This window comes from Oryza sativa, chromosome 10 (genome assembly GCF_034140825.1).
Source record: "Oryza sativa Japonica Group chromosome 10, ASM3414082v1".
Lineage (NCBI taxonomy): Eukaryota > Viridiplantae > Streptophyta > Magnoliopsida > Poales > Poaceae > Oryza > Oryza sativa.
Window position 1 is genome coordinate 3,472,034 of NC_089044.1, and position 19,140 is coordinate 3,491,173.

The 19,140-nt window shown below is 46.5% G+C and overlaps 1 protein-coding gene and 1 pseudogene across 1 annotated transcript; both read left to right on the plus strand.

Moving 5' to 3' along the window:
• Positions 1–1,217: 1,217 nt before the first annotated feature.
• Positions 1,218–15,270, plus strand: LOC107278068 (E3 ubiquitin-protein ligase PUB23-like; annotated as a pseudogene).
• A 2,432-nt stretch (positions 15,271–17,702) lies between these two features.
• Positions 17,703–19,140, plus strand: LOC4348135 (uncharacterized). The gene has a single exon (XM_026020577.2). The coding sequence runs from the start codon at positions 17,775–17,777 to the stop codon at positions 18,897–18,899; it is 1,125 nt and encodes a 374-aa protein (XP_025876362.1). The 5' UTR covers positions 17,703–17,774; the 3' UTR covers positions 18,900–19,140.

Genomic DNA, 19,140 nt, shown 5'->3' on the forward strand with positions numbered 1-19,140 from the left:
AAAACTAATTATTAGTTTTTTAAAAGTATTAATCATGGAGAAAACTACAATTGATACATCCAAAACCAGGCACAACTCAATACTTATTATTTACATACATGTTTCCACGTAACAAATCATGAAAATGACACAATCGGGAGTCCAAACCGAGTGATCTTGGTAAATATTAATTCAGGATATTGGAACGGTTAAATCATCAAAAAGGTAGAACAGAAACTCTGTACCGAATTCTCAAAAATAAAAAAAAGAAACTCTGTACCGAGTGCAACATGATCTTTTTAATTACGAATTATATAAGTTAAAAAGGTAGCTCGTGCAATGTATGAGTTGGTGACTAGTATAAATACACATAATGTCTTTTATTAGTGCCTTTTTTTACTGACCTATTGCATCCTTTCAAGGTTGAAACAGTCTTTCCAGACGGGCGAACATAGTGAAATAGACAGAAAGATGAATTGATGGTGGCGATGGCATTCCGTAGATATATAGCGCGGTGGTATTTTGTAGAATTTGCACTCACCCATAGCAAAACATAGAATAGATAGTTGTCGATGGCTAAATAAAGCATAGATTTTCTCTATATATATGTTTTACTATATACGTTTCTTCTAGAGCGTACAATTAAACGAGTATCAAAGAGTCATCCTCACATGAGAATAGTCCCCCACGATGCTATTTTCTCTCTTTTGCTCCAATAAGCCGTGGTTCTCTTCTCATCTCATCTTCTTACAAGCTAAGTATGGACTCTGGAACAAAGAGACGAGAAATCAATTAGTCTAACATATGTAGAGCACCGATGACCCTGCTGAGCCGTGCTGGTAGCGTGGTGATCGAGCAGTTCGCCGACAAGGTGCCCAAGACGACGGAGAACTTCCGTCCCATGTGCACCGGCGGATGCGACATGGGGCGTGACTGAAAGCCGCTCCACTACAAGGGCTCAACGTTCCACCGGGTGGTGCCCGGGTTCATGTGCCAGAGCGGCGACATCGTGACGGCGAGTCAGCGCTTGACGGCGCCTGGAGGCTAGTGATTGAAATTTCAGTAATTTCACCCCACCGGCAAGCATATATCTCGCCTGAAAATTTCGGTTATTTATATTTATTTTGCAAATTTCGATCCCCTACAAATATCGCAATTTCGAGATTGCTAACCCTGCGAGGGAACACATTGCCGACGAGGGGTTTGAGTCACATGCCACATGATGGGCCTGGAGGTCCATGGTGAACGCCGAGCCCAACACCAACGGTTCCCAGTTCATCATCGTCAACAGGCCACCGTGGCTAGATGGCCGGCACGTCGTGTTCCGCCATGTCGTCGACGGGATGGACATCGTGCGTGCCGTCGAACGGACCGCCACCTGGAGGGGCAAGATGGTGAAGCCGGTCGTCATCGGCCTCTGCGGCAAAGCTCTAGCGCTACTGGTATACGTATGTGCGTATCAGTGTATGTATACACGAAAACGGCCCAGATTAGGGATTTAGATTTGTTTCTCAATTTAAATAATGGATGAACTGAACTTCGTATTATTAAAGTTAGGTATTCCACTGGTGGAGAAACCATCTTTCGTCGGTCGGCCGATTTCCACAATAGTCCCGAATGCAATAAAAACCGGGGCTAAAGATGATCTTTAGTCCCGGTTCAAAAGGGTAACGGGCATATTTGATCTTTAGTCCCGGTTTGTGTTACCAACCGGGACTAAAGATCATCTTTAGTCTCGGTTCGAATGCTGTCAGGGCCTGTCAGGCCCCCCCGGGATCTTTAGTCCACCAACCGGGACTAAAGATCGTAACTTTAGTCCTGGTTGGTAATACCAACCGGGGCTAGATCCCGGTGATCTTTAGCCCCGGTTGGTGCTACCAACCGGGACTAAAGTCCCACCCCTATATATATGTCTTCTTCCTCCTCCAGCTGCCCGAGCAAGCTTCAAAATTTCTTCAAAAAAGAGGGGAGGTCATGCCAAAATTTCTATTGAATTTATTTTGGTGATTAATTACATACAAATCGGAGGTGCCTAAAAGGTTTGCAACTTCATCCTCCAATGTTTTTTTTTGTCATACTACATTTGCACCTATGTTTTGCACACTTTTTTTGTCTCCAAAATTTAGTTGTAAGTTGATGAGAGAGAAAATGTGTGTGGGGAAGAAAGAATATATAGAAATTTAGTTCATTTGCTAAACAAGGTTTTATAAAATAGTTGAGAAGGAAAACTCTAGTGAAAGTTAATCTTAAATAATAGAAAACAAACTAAAATGAAAATTAAAAGAAGTAAAACACATTAAAATTAGTTTAAAACTTTACAAATAGTTTTTAAGAATTATTTGGTGTAATATTTTATGATTTTTGTATGAATAAAGATATCTTATAATTATTGTATGACTGTCATTATTGTAAGAATAATTATTTGTGTACGGTTTTTTTGACTCATGTAGATGGATCGGCAATGGATGTACGCTGACCGGCGGTCCAAAGAGTTTATTCACGGCGTGCACTATTTTTTGAGAGTGGCCGAAGCTAACAGGCAAAGGGGTTTTATTTGTTGTCCATGCAATAAGTGTAAGAATCAGAAGGAGTATTCTGCATCCAGGACTATTCATTTCCACTTGTTTGAGTCGGGGTTCATGCCAAGCTATAATTGTTGGACATCCCACGGAGAGCAAGGTGTTGAAATAGAAGAAGATGAAGTGGAAGACGACAATATTCCGGACTTTGCTCAGTATGTTGGATTTGAAGGAAATCAAACGGGCGAGGAGGAAATAGCTGCTGATGGTAACGACGTTGCGGATGATCTTGGTCAGATGTTGCAGGACGCCAGGGAGGACTGCGAAAGTGAAAAGGAGGCCCATAAATTGGACAAGATGTTGGAGGACCACAGAACTTCATTGTACCCAGGTTGCGAGCAGGGGCACAAAAAGTTGGATACCACTCTGGAGTTGTTGCAATGGAAGGCAAAAAATGGGGTTAGTGACAAGGCATTTGGCGATTTATTGAAACTCGTCAAGAACATTCTTCCGGGGGGAAACAAATTGCCTGAGACAACGTACGAGGCTAAGAAGATAGTCTGCCCGTTAGGACTGGAAGTTCATAAGATTCACGCATGTCCGAACGATTGTATCCTATATCGCGGTGAGGAGTATGAGAACCTAGAAGCATGCCCTGTTTGCAAAGCACTACGATACAAGATTAGACGGGACGATCCAGGAGAAGTTGACGGGCAGCTAACAAAGAAGAGAATTCCTGCTAAGGTGATGTGGTATTTCCCTATAATACCACGGCTAAGGCGTTTGTTTAGGAACAAGGGGAATGCTGGAATGTTGCGATGGCACGCTGAAGAGCGTCAACAGGACGGGATGCTGAGACACCCCGCCGATGGTTCGCAGTGGCGAAACATCGACAGAAAATTTAAAGAATTTGGAAAGGACGCACGAAACATACGGTTTGGTTTGAGTACGGATGGCATGAATCCTTTTGGAGAGATGAGCAGCGGCCATAGCACTTGGCCCGTTACGATGTGTATCTACAACCTCCCCCCTGGCTATGCATGAAGAGGAAGTACATAATGATGCCGATTATTATTCAAGGCCCCAAGCAACCTGGTAACGACATCGACGTGTACCTAAGACCATTGGTCGAAGATCTTAAACAATTGTGGAAGAAGGAAGGTGTCCCCGTGTGGGACGAGGACAAACAGGAGGAGTTTAACCTACGAGCGCTGCTGTTCGTAACCATCAACGATTGGCCTGCACTTAGCAACCTATCCGGACAGTCCAACAAGGGGTACAAGGCTTGCACTCACTGTATGGATGAAACAGAAAGTACGTATCTTAAGCACTGTAGGAAGGTTGTATACATGGGTCATCGTCGATTCCTTGCAGCAAACCTCCCGGTACGGAAGAAAGGCAAGCACTTCGAACATAAGGCCGACCACCATACGAAGCCTAAACATCGCAGCGGGAAAACAGTGTTTGCTATGGTTAAAGATCTTAAAGTAGTGTTCGGAAAGGGGCCTGGAAGCCAGCATATAGAGAGCGAAGATGGTCACGCGGCGATGTGGAAAAAGAACTCTATATTTTGGGAGTTACCATATTGGGAATTCTTGGACGTACGCCACGCAATCGACGTGATGCACCTCACTAAGAACCTTTGCGTAAACCTTCTTGGCTTCCTAGGTGTATACGGAAAGTCGAAAGATACACTGGAAGCACGTAATGATCTGAAGCATATGGAACAACGCGGCGACCTTCACCCGGAACCAAAGGAGAAAGGAAGCCATTACTTGAGTCCAGCCAGCTACACTCTTAGCAAGGCAGAGAAGGAAAGTATGTTTGAATGCTTGGAGAGCATAAAGGTACCGTCTGGATACTCCACGAATATCAAGCTTATAATAAGCATGAAGGAGAAGAAGTTCACAAACCTAAAGTCTCATGACTGTCACGTGTTGATGACACAACTGCTACCAGTTGTAATAAGGGGTATCCTTCCAGACAATGTCCGGGCAACAATAACAAAGCTATGTGCATTCATGAACGCAATTTCGCAGAAGGTCATCGATCCGGATAGATTAGAAGCCCTTCAGAATGAAGTGGTGCAATGTCTCGTCAGTTTTGAGTTGATATTTCCACCTTCATTTTTCAATATAATGACGCATCTGCTTTGTCACCTTGTGAAAGAGATCCGTATTCTCGGGCCTATGTACCTACACAACATGTTTCCTTTCGAGAGGTACATGGGCGTTCTGAAGAAGTATGTTCGTAACCGTGCTCGTCCAGAGGCAAGCATCGCCAAGGGTTATGGAACAGAGGAGGTCATCGAATTTTGCGTGGAATTTATCGAAGACCTTCGCCCAATCGGGGTACCTGAATCACGCCATGAAGGGAGACTACGGGGAAAGGGAACTCTCGGAAGGAAAGCAATAATGACGGTAGACAACAATTTATTCCGTAAAGCCCATTTCACTGTTCTGCAACACTCTTCATTGGTAGCTCCTTACATCGAGGAGCACTTGGCTCTAGTTCGCGCCAGGAACATCGGTAAGTCCGATGCATGGATTACACGGCATCACATTGATACTTTCCCCGCGTGGTTACGACAACATCTCATGGGTAACGAGTCGATCAACCAACAACTTGCCTTCCTGGCGAGGGGACCGTCTGGGTCGATCGCGACATTCCAGGGATATGAGATCAATGGGTACACATTCTACACGAGAGCCCAAGACATGAAGAGCACGAACCAAAACAGCGCTGTTCGTGTCGATGCCATGGGACACGACGGAACAACTGCCACGTATTACGGTGCCATCGAGGACATATGGGAACTTGACTATGGTCCTCTCAAGGTTCCTCTGTTCCGGTGCCAATGGGTTAGGTTGACCGGTGGAGGCGTAATGATTGATGACAGTGGGATGACAACTGTTGTCCTTAACAAGGTTGGATACTCGGACGAACCTTTTGTCCTTGCCAATGATGTAACGCAAGTCTTTTTCGTGAAGGACATGTCTAGAAAAGGAAAGAAGGGCAGAGGGCCTGATGAGCCTAAGCGTCAAGTGGTTCTCCCAACAAAAGAAAAATCGTCGGAGTTGAGGACAAGACTGACGAGGATTACGATCAGTTGGATGGGCAACCCCCTTTTATGGTGACGATTGACCCTAGCATCCTCCTATCAAATGAAGACACCCCTTACTCACGCAGCGATCACAAGGAGAGAACAATAGTGAGGAGAAAGTACGTGCGGTCAACCGTCACCGCCGATGTAATGCCGTAATTATTGTGTACACGATGTAAACTATTTTGGATGTATTGATTATCCATATAAATCAATTGATGTATGGCATATGTTAATTACGCACGATTATTAGAGGTTTCAACAAGTTTAAATCATGTATATGCTAGTTATATGTGATACTTACAATTTTTAAAAGTTTTAAATCACACAGGTGGCAATTTCATATGTATGTTAATTAGAGTTTTTAACATTTAATTTACTAGCATTCATATGCTAATTATAATTGACTAGAGGATTTTTAAAAGTTTTAAATCACGCAAGTGGCAATTTCATATGTTAATTAGAGTTTTTAACATTTAATTTACTATCATTCATATGCTAATTATAATTGACTGGAGAATTTTTAAAAGTATTAAATTTAATATATTTTTAAAACTATCATTCATATATTAGAGTTTTTCACAATTTAATTTACTATCTTTCATATGCTACTTATATATGACTATTCGAATTTTTAAAAGGTTTAAATCATGCATGTGGCATTTACATATGTTAATTAGAGTTTTTAGCATTTAATTTAATATAATTCCTACGCTAAGTATATATGATGATTACAATTTTTATTAATTTTAAATCATGCTGTATGTACATACATATCTTAATTAGAGTTTTTACCAATATAATAATATCATTCATATATATATGCTAAGTATATATATATATTGGAATTTTTATTAATTATAAGTCATATATTTGCTTATTACGATTTATCCACTTAATTTATTACAGACAAAAATAATTTTTCGAAGTAATTGTCATTAATCTTTGTACTTTAAATAATGTTAATGCATTAACTTCTATTTTATAAACACATATGTAAGCGAAAATCATATGCAGTGCTATAATCTTTAGTCCCAGTTCTTAACTCTAACCGGGTTTAAAAAGAATTTCGAAATAGCGGGAAAAGATATTTACTCCCGGTTGGTAATACCAACCGGGACTAAATATCATCTTTACTCCCGGTTGTTCTCAACAATCGGGAGTAAATATCTTTTCTTTACTCCCAGTTGTTCTCAACAACCGGGACTAAAGATTTAGTCCCGGTTGTTCTCAACAACCGGGAGTAAAGATCTTTTCTTTACTCCCGGTAGTTCTCAACAACCGGGACTAAAGATATCTTTAGTCCCGGTTGTTCTCAACAACCGGGAGTAAAGATCCGGGGGTATATATATTCCCGGTGCGCCCTCGTCTTCTTCACCAACACTTAGACGTTTTCGGCCGATCGATCTCTCTCGGCCTCTCTCCTTCGCCGCCACTGCCTAGGGCAAATCCCCGCGCCGACGCCGCCATATCTCGCCGTCGTCTCGAGCTCGTCGTCCTCGCCGCCGCCTCCGCCTCCTCCGCTGCCGCCGCATCTCTGGGATGAGAGCCGCCGCCAGATCTCCCTTCATGCATCTCGATCTCTCTCCGTCGCGCCGCCCGCCACGAGACGCCGCGCCACGACGACGACGCGCCACGACGATGACGCGCCACGCCGCCGCCTTCGCCGCCGCCGCATGCCAACGCCACGCCGCCGCCGCCGTCGCCACGCCGCCGCCGCCTTCACCGCCGCGCGCGCAATGCCGCCGCCGCCACGCCACGCCGCCGCCGCCACGCCACGCCACGCCGCCGCCGCCACGGCCCCACAACGCCACGCCGCCGCCGCCGTCGCCACGCCGCCGCCGCCGCCGCCGCCGCCACGCCGCCGCGCCAACCGCCGCCCCGATGCCGCCACACCGCCGTTAACGAACGAGAACGAGAACGATCGAACGAACGAGAGCGGGAACGAACACGTCAACGTACGTTGCCGCGAGAACGTGAACGAGAACGAGAACGATCGAACGAACGAGAGCGAGAACGAGAACGATCGATCGAAGACAAGCGAGAACGAGGGAACGAACGTGAATGAGAACAAGCGAACGAACGTGAATGAGAACGAGCGAACGAACGAGGACGAACGTTAATGTGAAATGCAATATATATATATATATATATATATATATATATATATATATATATATATATATATATATATATATATATATATATATATATATATGTTACTTCGCATTTATCCTAATACATCTTTTTGTATCTTGCAGAAAAGACGTGTTGTCAGAGTCGTCCGTCAAGCCTGAGTGGAAGAGCTAGCCCTAGAAGGAATTGGAGCAGGCAAGTGACGTAATAATATAAATGATTGTTATATTTTTAATGCAATTAATTAAGATTATTAGACCTGTACTTAGACTTATCATATAAGATTGTGTAGTGTTCTAATATTATTTGAGTTTTAATATAAGATTACTTTATTTGTAATTAGACTTAGTATGTAATTATTGACTACGGAATTGGTGCGACAAGTAGCAATTGACTATTGTAGTCTTAATTAGACTTAGCATATACGCACGAAACACTTAGCATATACATGACTATTTTAGTCTTAGCATGTAATATTATTTGAGTTTTAATAAAAGATTACTTTATTTGTAATTAGACTTAGTATGTAATTATTGACTACGGAATTGGTGCGACAAGTAGCAATTGACTATTGTAGTCTTAATTAGACTTAGCATATACGCACGAAACACTTAGCATATACATGACTATTGTAGTCTTAGCATGTAATATTATTTGAGTTTTAATATAAGATTATTTTATTTGTAATTAGACTTAGTATATAATTATTTACTAGCTAGGGTTGTATAATATACGTCACCTAGACTTAGCTTATATCACGATTTGTAATTAGACTTAGCACGTAAGGTTGTGTAGGGTTCTAATGTACGACATTTACACTTAGCATACATGACTTAGATTGTTAAAACATAAATGTCTCGCGACTTAGCAGATGTTTCTTGTATCAACAGATGGCTGACCGCGATGAGGAACAGATATTGTACGATACAATCGCGGAGGGAAGCAGCCAGTACTGGAATGAAGAAGAGGGGAACGAGGATCCAAACCAGTACTTGAACGAGGAAGGGAACGTGGAGAGGGATGCAGAGGGGAACCAGCAGGGGCACGTGGAAAGGGATGTGGAGGGGAACCAGGAGGAGGAGGCTAGTGGTAGTCAACCCTCCGTTGGACAGAAGAGGGCACGCGGGCAACGAGGTGCAGCGAAGAAGCTTGAGGGTCGGCACATCATAACGGAAGTGCAAGAAGATGGACGTCCTAGTGCCCCGGCCGAAGCCGCCAAGAACTATGTACGTCACAGCGGTTGGGTTGTGCGGGATAACGTGCCTGTCAGTAGGGTGTACTGGCGAAGAACAAGGGCACGCAGAGATCATGAGAGCTTTGTCCCAGATTCGGAGAAAGAGATGATGTGGACCACAATGCTCGAGACATTCACCCTTCCTGCGGGTACAGAGGACAAAGTGAAAAGGTGGACTCTGAAGAAAATGGCAGAACAGTTTCAGAGCTTCAAGGGAGATATGTACCAGAAGTATATACTGAAGGGGCAGACACCGAACTTCGACACATTCCCAAAGCTAAGGGATCACTGGGACGAGTTCATTGCATATAAGACAGGTGAACAAGGGCAGGCGATGATGGAAAGAAACAAAGAAAATGCCGCCAAGAAGAAGTACCATCACCACTTGGGGTCAGGAGGCTATAGCGTCGCGATGCCGAAGTGGGAGCAGATGGAGGCTAGCTTGATTGAGAGGGGTATCGAACCGGCAACAGCCAATTGGCCGGAACGATCGAAGTTCTGGTACTATGCTCACGGTGGAACGCTCAACCCAGCTGATGGCTCACTGGTCTTCGGCGATCAGATACGAGAGGCTGCACGACGACTAACAGATGCAGTGGAAGCCTCCTCTCAGGGCACGTTCCGACCAGACAGAGATAGGGACGAGCTGACACTCGCCCTGCAGACTCCAGAGCATCCAGGACGAACACGAGGGAAAGGGGTGATTCCTTGGAAGATTGGTTTCAAGGAGGACATCCACACGTACAGGAGTCGGATGAGGAGCAAGAGAGATACCGAGGCGAAGATTGCAGACCTAGAGTTCCGGGTATCGAGCTACGAACTCAACATGCAAGAGGAGGTGGCAAGGAAGGTTGATGAACGCATGGCCGCACATCGGTCCCATGATCCCCAGCCGACCATTCCTCCTGCAATGGTGAGCCCGTCAGGAAACCGTAGCAGCTGCGCCTCAACGGGGCAGGTAGGATCACAGAGCATGGACGCCATGCAAACACAGGACGAATCGACCTGTCCCGTTGATGACATCACTCAGCGGACACCATGTGAGCTGCATATTCCTTTCAAGAACTTATCAATAAAGGTAAGATTTAGCCATTCCGCTAGTTGCTGCTTATATATGTTGATTACTAATAAATAATCTCTCACAACATGAAGGTGGCGTCGGGCATGGCCATCCCAACGGACCCTTCAGGTACTTACCACTGCAGGCCGATTCCAGCAGGATACTCGAAGGTCGAAGTTGAGTTGGTCGAAGGCGCGTACGAGGACCTCGAGCTGGATTACCCTGGAGGAGACGGTGAGACGCATCTACGAGACACAAGCCATGCCATTATTCTATGGCGCAGGCGGTACATCATCCTCCCTGGGCGACAAGCGGCGTCTCGTGCACCATCTCCTCTGGCTCCGCCATCTCCTCCTCAGGATCCTGCACCGTCTCCTCCTCATGCTCCGCCAGCACCGTCTCCACCTCAGGCTCCAGCATCGACTCCTCCTCTGGATCCTGCACCGACTCCTCCTCGTGCTCCTACACCTACTCCCCCGCAAGCTCCTCTTCCGGCACCTTCAAAGTCAAGGGCCCCCCCAGCTCCACCACCTGCCCACACAAGGGCAACGAAGAAGGCGAAAGTTGACGCCGCCAAGAACAAGGACCCGGGGTACGATTGCACGCAAGAGGAGCTTGACGCTTACGTTGCATCAGAAGTCAAGAGACAATTCAAGCCTCGAAGTCCAGAAAAGAAGATTCCTATAGACCCCAGTGTCAGGAACTTCTTCAGGGGTATGTCTGCATCTGTCAAGGAGGCCATCAAGCTATCGGACTATGAGCGAACGCTGAAGAAAGCATCTTCTGGAAAGTCCAAACCAGTCCCTCAGCTTGGAGAGCAACCAAACCAGGAGATCGAGCCGTTGGTGACCGGTAAAGAAATGACGATAGAACAATTTATTACTGACACCGGTCTAACTACGGATCAATTGCTAGGAGTCGCACCAATCGAAAAGGCGGAAGTGAAATACATGTACGAACTCGGTAAACCGCTTGTCAAGCCTGAGCTGCTGCAGTCCCTACCCACACAAATGTACAAGTTCCATCAGCTGTACATGGAGATGAGCGCCACCGGTAGAGAGATGATCGGAGCGAGGATCAGGGACACGGACTTCTTGCAAGGAGATGACATTCTCTGGATCAATTTCAGGGGAATCTACGAACTATACCAGCTGGACGCCCTCGATGTCTCTATTATGAGTTGCTGGATTTTGTAAGTATATCGTTCAGTTAGATTTCTTACTATACGTCTCCTTTAATTAATTAGGTCCTTGTATATAAGTAGACTATAGAAAATAATATACTCCCTTTTATCGTTGTAGAATGGAGATTCAAAGGGCCCGACGGCGGAGGGTTTTCGATACTGGATTCATCGACCCTCGGAAAGTAAACGTCGCAATGCTCGACCAATATCCACAAGAAACAGAGGACAATCTCGTCCATCTCCTGAAGGCGCAACATTACAAGACATTCATACTGTTGCGATACAACACAGAGTTAGTTTAATTTTACTGTCTTCCTACATACCAAATTTCATTCCCGTACGAACTTGCTAAGTGTTTCATATGTAATGCATCCCACGCACATTGCAGATTCCACTGGGTGCTTTTACTCTTCGACCTGGAGGCCTGCACCGTCAACGTATATGACTCAATGGATAAAAAAGAGTCTACGTTTGACAAGGTTTTCGAACTTATAGACAGGTACCGTCATAAGTTCCTTTGTTAATTAAGAAAATCTTGTTATGTTAATTGCTACTACGAATCATAGCTTTAAACTCCATGTAGGGCTTGGTATCGGTTCCGTCATTTGGTCCGCGGCAAATGGAGAGAAAGACTTAGGCGGAAGTTCAAATTTCCTGTGAGTACACATGCTCTACATTTATATTTCTCCGATTCAAATACATACAAGTGTATATTAATTAGATCTCTCGTTGTTTGTCATTTATTTGTAGTGCACAAAGCAAAAGCAGGGAACTAACTTGTGCGGCTATTACGTGTGCGAGTATTGCCACTGCCTTGCAGACCAAATCATCACCACAAGAGAGCTCGATGTACGTACAAATAAATTCAAAATTTCATTACGTAGCGATTTCTTGTTTAATTACTAATCAATTTCATATATTCATATAGTTTATTCGCATGAGGGATAACCTGACCACACACAAGGAATTTATCGCGGCGGTTCAAGAACAACTCATGGGATTCATCAACGAAGAAATCCTTGATCCCAAGGGTGAATTCTACTACGACGGAAACACAATTCACCGGTCCTTAGCTTCTGAGCTAGCAGCGAGTACTACTACGTCGAAATCGTAGCTAGCTAGGACATATAATGGATTGTAATTAATACATGACTACATATGTTTCTATATGCATGTGTACACATTTTCTATAATATAAATATATTTTGGTCATATATATATCTATATACATATGCATTTGCATAACATATATATGTATAAATACATATATATTATGCATGTATATACATATAATATAATATAATATATATATATATATATATACATATATATATGTATGCATATATATGTATTGAAACATTTATATGCATGGTTTATATATATATATATATATATATATATATATATATATATATATATATATATATATATATATATATATATATATATATATATATATATATATATATATATATAAACCATGCAGCAACAGGGCCATGCAAAAAAAAAAAAGGTCAGCTCGATCTTTAGTCCCGGTTGGTAACACCAACCGGGACTAAAGATGGCTCAGCCGGCCACGTGGCTGAGCCATCTTTAGTCCCGGTTGGTGTTACCAACCGGGACTAAAGATCGATCTTTACTCCCGGTTATTTCACCCGGGACTAAAGATAGCGATCTTTAGTCCCGGATTGGTACTCCCGGTTTGGAAACCGGGACTAAAGGGGGGTTACGAACTGGGACTACAAAGGGTTTCTCCACCAGTGTTCATATCTGAAAATTTACGGGAAATTCGAGAGAGGACTTTAGGCCATAGAGAATATTACAAAAATATTAACGGCCATGATTTTTAAGGAAATTTTATTTCCCATATTAAACTACATTTGATAAATTGCTTTATATTTTAATATAATTTCTAGAAATAATTCATTAATTGATTTTTAATCTCCGAAAGAAAATTGGGGCGTGACAAAGATGGTTCGGAAAGTTGGTGGCTAAGGGACTTTCAGAATCCCCTAATCCTCCTTTTCCTTGCCTCACGAAATCCCCAAAAATCCTAAACAAAATCACGTGAATTTTTCAGCACCATTTCTAACCCAGTGAACTCGGTAAAACCCTAGCCTCAGAGGAAAAACTCGGAGAAACGACGGATGCGATTATGATTCGATACTATGGATGAAAAACCCAACCAAAGTCTTACGCATTGTTTAAGTAGGTATATATAAATACATATAAATTTTTGAAAGATGTCAATATAGCACTATCTTGGTTTGTACCTTGCTAGTTTCTGTGGTCCGTTAATTGGTGATCCAACAAGGAAAAAGTACACCGCAGGTCCTTCAACTTGTCATCGGGATAAAAAACGTCCTCAAACCGCAAAACCAGATATAAGAGGTCCCTTAACTATACAAAACCGGTCACCAGAGGTCCTTCAGTGGTTTTGACCCCGGTTTTGGTCTACGTGGCGGCTAAGTCAGCGTGGGACCCACGTGGGCCCTACATGTCAGGTGTCCACCTCACCCTATATCTTTCCCCTTTCTCTTTTCTTCCTCATTTCTCTCTCTAGCGGATGGGGAGCGGCGGTGGCAGCCGGCGGGCGAGTGCGTGGCGGCCGGCGGCCGGCGAATAGGGAGCGGCGGCCAGTAGGGGAACGGCAGCCAGTAGGCGGTGGTGGCGGAGGCGGAGGCTGTGGAGGTGGCAGCCCCCTAGCAGTGGGCATGGTGGTCGTCGGCGTCGGCGTGCCCCGCGCACGCTCCTCCCGACGGGATCCTTTCCTTCTCATCGGCGTCGTCGTCCCCCTCGTCCCCGCCGGATCCCGCCATGGCGCGGTGGCCGGCGTTCTCCTCCTCCTCCGCCGCCGCATCGACGGTGCGTCCAGGGCGTGCCCGGCACCGTGGAGTTCCTCCTATCCGTCGTCAAGTAGCGCGCCTCTGTGGGCGTGAATGACGCAACGTCGGCTAAGCCACTGGGTTCTTCCCAGGAAGAGACGACGTGCGGCGTGCATGATCCGATGAAGGGCAGCGACGGTGAAGATTTCTTGGAAACCTTGGCGTGCGTGCTGCGGCGGCCGAGATACCTCTTACGGATCCAGGGAATCCACCTGCTGTAATCGGCGCTCCCAGCTATGCCCCCGGACGGCTGACATCGGCGAGCGCCGCCGCACTGGTCGACGGCGTGGTGAGGGTGGTGGCAGATAGGCCGTCGGCGAAGGCGGTCAAGGTGGCGCTCCACGTGCTCTGCCGGCTCTGCCTTTGGAGCCGGAACCGCGTCAAGACGGTCGACGCCAGCGCCGTGTCAGCGCTCGTGCGTCTCCTCCTCAACAAGGGGCTGCGGCGGTGACAGGCGCGCCTGCGAGCTCGTCGTGGTGGCGATGACCACATCTGCGGCTACGCGGAGGGAAGCCTATCGCTGGTGGCACACCCGACGGGGCTCGCAGCGGTGGCGTGCGCGGCGACGCGGCTGTCCGCCGCAGGCACCAAGAGCGCCGTGCGCGTGATGCACGCCATGGCAAGGCACTCGGCGACGCCGGCGGTGCTGCAGGAGATGCTGGCCGTCGGTGTGGGGGCGAGGCTGCTCTTCCTGGTGCAGGTCGGCGCCTCCGGCGAGCAGACGAGGGCGAGGGCGAGGTGGACCATGAGCCGGTCCAGGAGCGCGCGCGCCGCCGCCGTGGGTGCCCTAGCGTGCGAGAGCAGAGAGCGAGGAAGGAATGAGAGAAATAGAGAGAAAGGGGAAAGAAATAGGGTGAGGTGGACACCTAACATGTGGGGCCACGTGGGTCCCATACTGACTCAGCCACCACATAGACCAAAACCGGGATCAAAACCACCGAAGGACCTCGGGTGATCGGTTTTGTATAGTTAAGGGATCTCGTATATTTAGTTTTGTGGTTCGAGGATGTTTTTTATCCCCATGACAAGTTGAGGGACTTTCGGTGTATTTTTTCCATCCAGCAATGTGCTGGCCCGTTGGGACTTGGGGACTGGAGGAAACAATTTTCTGGGCCATGAATTTACTGGGCTTTACCGGACCAGGAGCCCTGGACAGTTTGTTAGGAAGTAAGGTTTCCTTTGTGCACCTTCTTGTAGTATCTTTATAAATACTAAAACAATGTCCGTATGTTACAATCGGTTAAGGCTATTTTAATCTTATCTTTTTATACGGTTTAGCTAGCGTAAAATTTACTTTGGAAATTCGCTTGAATTTGTTTTTTAGAAAATCATGAGCTGTAATTAGGAGTCCGACTTTCGTCTCAAGTTAGCATATAAAAGTTTTTTAAAAGATATTTCTTATACGACTCCTTTTGTATTTTCAAAAACGAAAAAAATAAAAAATCGACTCAAACAAGCACTTCTTCCGTTCCAAAATATAGCAATTTTTGGTTGGATGAGACGTATGCTAGTACTACGAATCTGAATAGTACTACGAATCTGGACAGGTCTACATCCCATCCAAAAACAAAAGTTGCTATATTTTGGTACTACGAATCTGGACAGGTCTACATCCCATAAAAACAAAAGTTGCTATATTTTGGGACAGAGGGAGTATAACGTACCAAAATATCAGTAAAAATATCTTTATTTTTTATAATAGTAGAGATAGAGATAGAGACATAGATATAGACATTCATATCGACGGACATTCATAAGTCATACCCTACCCCTAACTATCAGGGCGCCTCCAAAAGTCTAGGAGACTCAGAGCCTGTTTGGTTGCTACCCTGAGCAAACCAGCCTGGCCTGAGCCCAAACCTGTAATCTGCCTGAGACGTGTTTGGTTGCTATCCTGAGAATTTTAGCCTGAGGATTCTTGCCTGACGAAACTTGCCTGAGTCAGGCGTAGTAAAAAGGTCGCCTGAGCAAGCCATGGCATTTCCACCAACATGCCTGAGTAGAATCACCTCTCTTCTACCACTACTTCTCCTCACTGTACCACCGTAGGGTTAGGAGGAGAAAAAAATCCCCATCGATCCATCCATGGCTGCAGCGGCAGCGACCAAGGGGCTGCTCCACCTTGCAGATCCGGTGGCCGTCTGCTTCCTCCACTAAAATCTGGTGCCATCAGTTGGAGCTCAGCTCTATACGTGAGAGCTACTAGAAAAAAAGAGAGCACTTTTTCAGATCTGAAAGAGAAGGGAATCAACTTTTCAACTCTCTCCTTTCCTGTGCATGTGAGGTTTCAAGTCTCCACTAGTTTTTCCACGATCTTCTGCAGCAAGGTGAGAAAACACTCTCAAGTTCTCTTCTTCTTTTTCTTTCTTCTTCTTCTTTTTTTTTTTTGCTTTTCCCTTCTATTGTTGCTTTGTTATTCCAGGATCTGTCAAGAGCATGTCTGTTAGAAGAAAAATCTATGTGAACCATTGCAATATTTGTGTTTTTCTCCACCTATTATTATTATTTGTCATGTGATGCTCAGATGGATTTAGATCGTACTCATGAATACATTATCCAACAACGAGCTAGAACTTTGGCCATTTTAGCTGCCGTGTTGGCTATTATTCATTGGTGAATCTTTATGTATGAACAAGTTGAGAATATGTAGAGGGTAATCTCACCACCTCTGTACGATGTGGTGAGGGTATGCTCAGGCAAAATATGAGCCAAACACTGCCTGGCACTCGAGTTCACTTAGGCATGTTCTCAGGGTTTTAACCAAACACTACCTTAAATTTAAGCCATGCCTGGTCAAGTAACTCTTGTAAGCAAGCTCAGGCTATCCTCAGACATGAAAAATACGCAGACATGTTGCTCAGGGTAGCAACCAAACAGGCTCTCAATTCCGGATAGACATGTTCCACTGCAAAGAAAGCTAAGGAGTTATACTGTCAGTGTTCACTTAATTCATGCTTTATTTCTTAAGAGTATTATTAAATTTGGAGTTACATTTATTATTTTGTTTCTTCGTGCGTATGAAACTTGACAGTTCATCATGGCTGTGGTGACTTAAAATCCACGTGTAACCACACCTGCTGGGGGGACCCAAATTAAAGTCCAATCTCTCCCTGGTGCAGACAATTGCCTTCCCAAACCTTGAGAATATCTGGACCCCACATAAAAGGTACTAGAATGTCAACCAATCAACTTAGGGCATTATTAGCAGTTTAATAGTAGTAATTACATCTCCAAGGTCCAAACTCCAAACACCACCTGCAGCTTTCAATTCCATTATTATTAGCTGAATCCATCTGACCCAAATTTCTTCTCTATTAGTATTAATATATTAATTAATCAAAACCCTTTCCTTCTTTCAGAAAAAAAAATCTCTGACCCAAACAAAGCTTATACAGCTTATGCTCACCCAATCCCCTAGTATCAGTATGTATTGGAACAGGTGACACACTCCAACTCCAACCACTCCCCATACAACCTAGCAAGCTTCATCCATGTCTCACCTTTTCTAAAACCCTAATTTATCACCCCATTTTGCTCCTAATCCATCATCACCACCCCAAGCTACACAACTATATATAAACACCCAACCATGTACCATTCCATGCACAACCACAACCAATCAAAGCATCCAAGAAGAAGCTTAGCTACTCACCTAGCAAAGCTTGCCATCCATCCATGGCGCTCCTCCCTTGCATTGCCATTGCCGTGCTGCTCTCCTCCTCGCTGGCGGCGGCGGTGACCGGACCGCCGGGAACGATCGAGCGCGTCGTCAAGCAGCAGATCCTCGCCAGCATCCCGCCGGGTGGCCACGGCGCCGGCGACGTCCACCCGCCCGTGCTGTTCCTCACCTCGCCGTCCGGCAAGTACGCGGCGTACTTCGTGCGCTCGCACACCGTCCCCGGCGCCGGCGGGCTCGGCGCCGACTTCTGCTACGTCGAGGTGGTCGTGAACAAGGGCGGCGAGGGCGACGCGGCGGTGGCGGCGGGCGGGGGGATGAGCGTGTGGGAGTCGGAGTGCCGGCCGGTGAGCACGGTGAACACGTGCACTCTGCTCTTCTCGTGGCACGGGCTGGAGGTGTTCGACGGCAGCCAGGAGGTGTGGCACGGCGAGACCAACACCGACGGCACCAACTTCCTGCAGAGGCTCGAGCTCGTCGACGACGGCGACATGCGCATCCGCGACAAGGACGGCGAGCTCGCCTGGCGGGCCAGCGACGAGCCCCGCCACGCGCAGCACTGCGGCGCGCCGGGATCCCCTGGCCTCGCCACCGCGTTCCCGCCCTTCGCCGAGCCCATCGGCGCCCACAGCAGCGACCTCCCCTTCGGAATGTTCCCCGGCGGAAACGGCCGCGCCGCCGAGCTGCCGCAGGCCGCGGATGCCGCCGCGGGAGCACTGGGCGGCGTCGGAGCTGTCGCGCCGCTGCCGGGAGCCGTCGGCGGCGCCGGAGCTGTCGCGCCATTGCCGGGAGCCGCGGGCGGCGACGCGGCAGCCGCGCCATTGCCAGGTGACATGGGTGGCGACGCGGCTCTTGCGCCACTCCCAGGGGCCCTTGGCGGCGTCGACCCGGCGTTCTCGCCATTGCCAGGGGACCTGCCTGACCCTGCTGCTGCTGCTGCTGCCGGCGGCGCCGCCGCAGGGGTTGGTGGTGTCGGTGCCGGCGCTCTCGGCGCCGGCGCTGTCGGGGCGTTCGGAAGCCAGCCGCTGGTGGACAACAGCCCGTACGACAGCGGGGCGTGGAAGGTCGACGGCCACCTCGTCGCCATTGTCGTCGCTCTCGGCGTCGTGCTCGGCGCCATCTGAGGATTGGGAAGCAAGCTTGGGAATTGGTTTGAGATTTGAGGAGGAAAAGCATAATGGCAGCTTATTTGGGTAATTAATTGGTGTGGGTTTAATTTTCCTTTTTCCGTATGGATTGTAAATTAGTCGTCGGAGGCCATGGCCACCGAACGATCGAATTTAGTGTTTTCATCGGGGTTTAATCAATCGCGAACAATTGTAATCAAATACACTTGTTTAAATCTCATCAATGTTTTCATGAAAA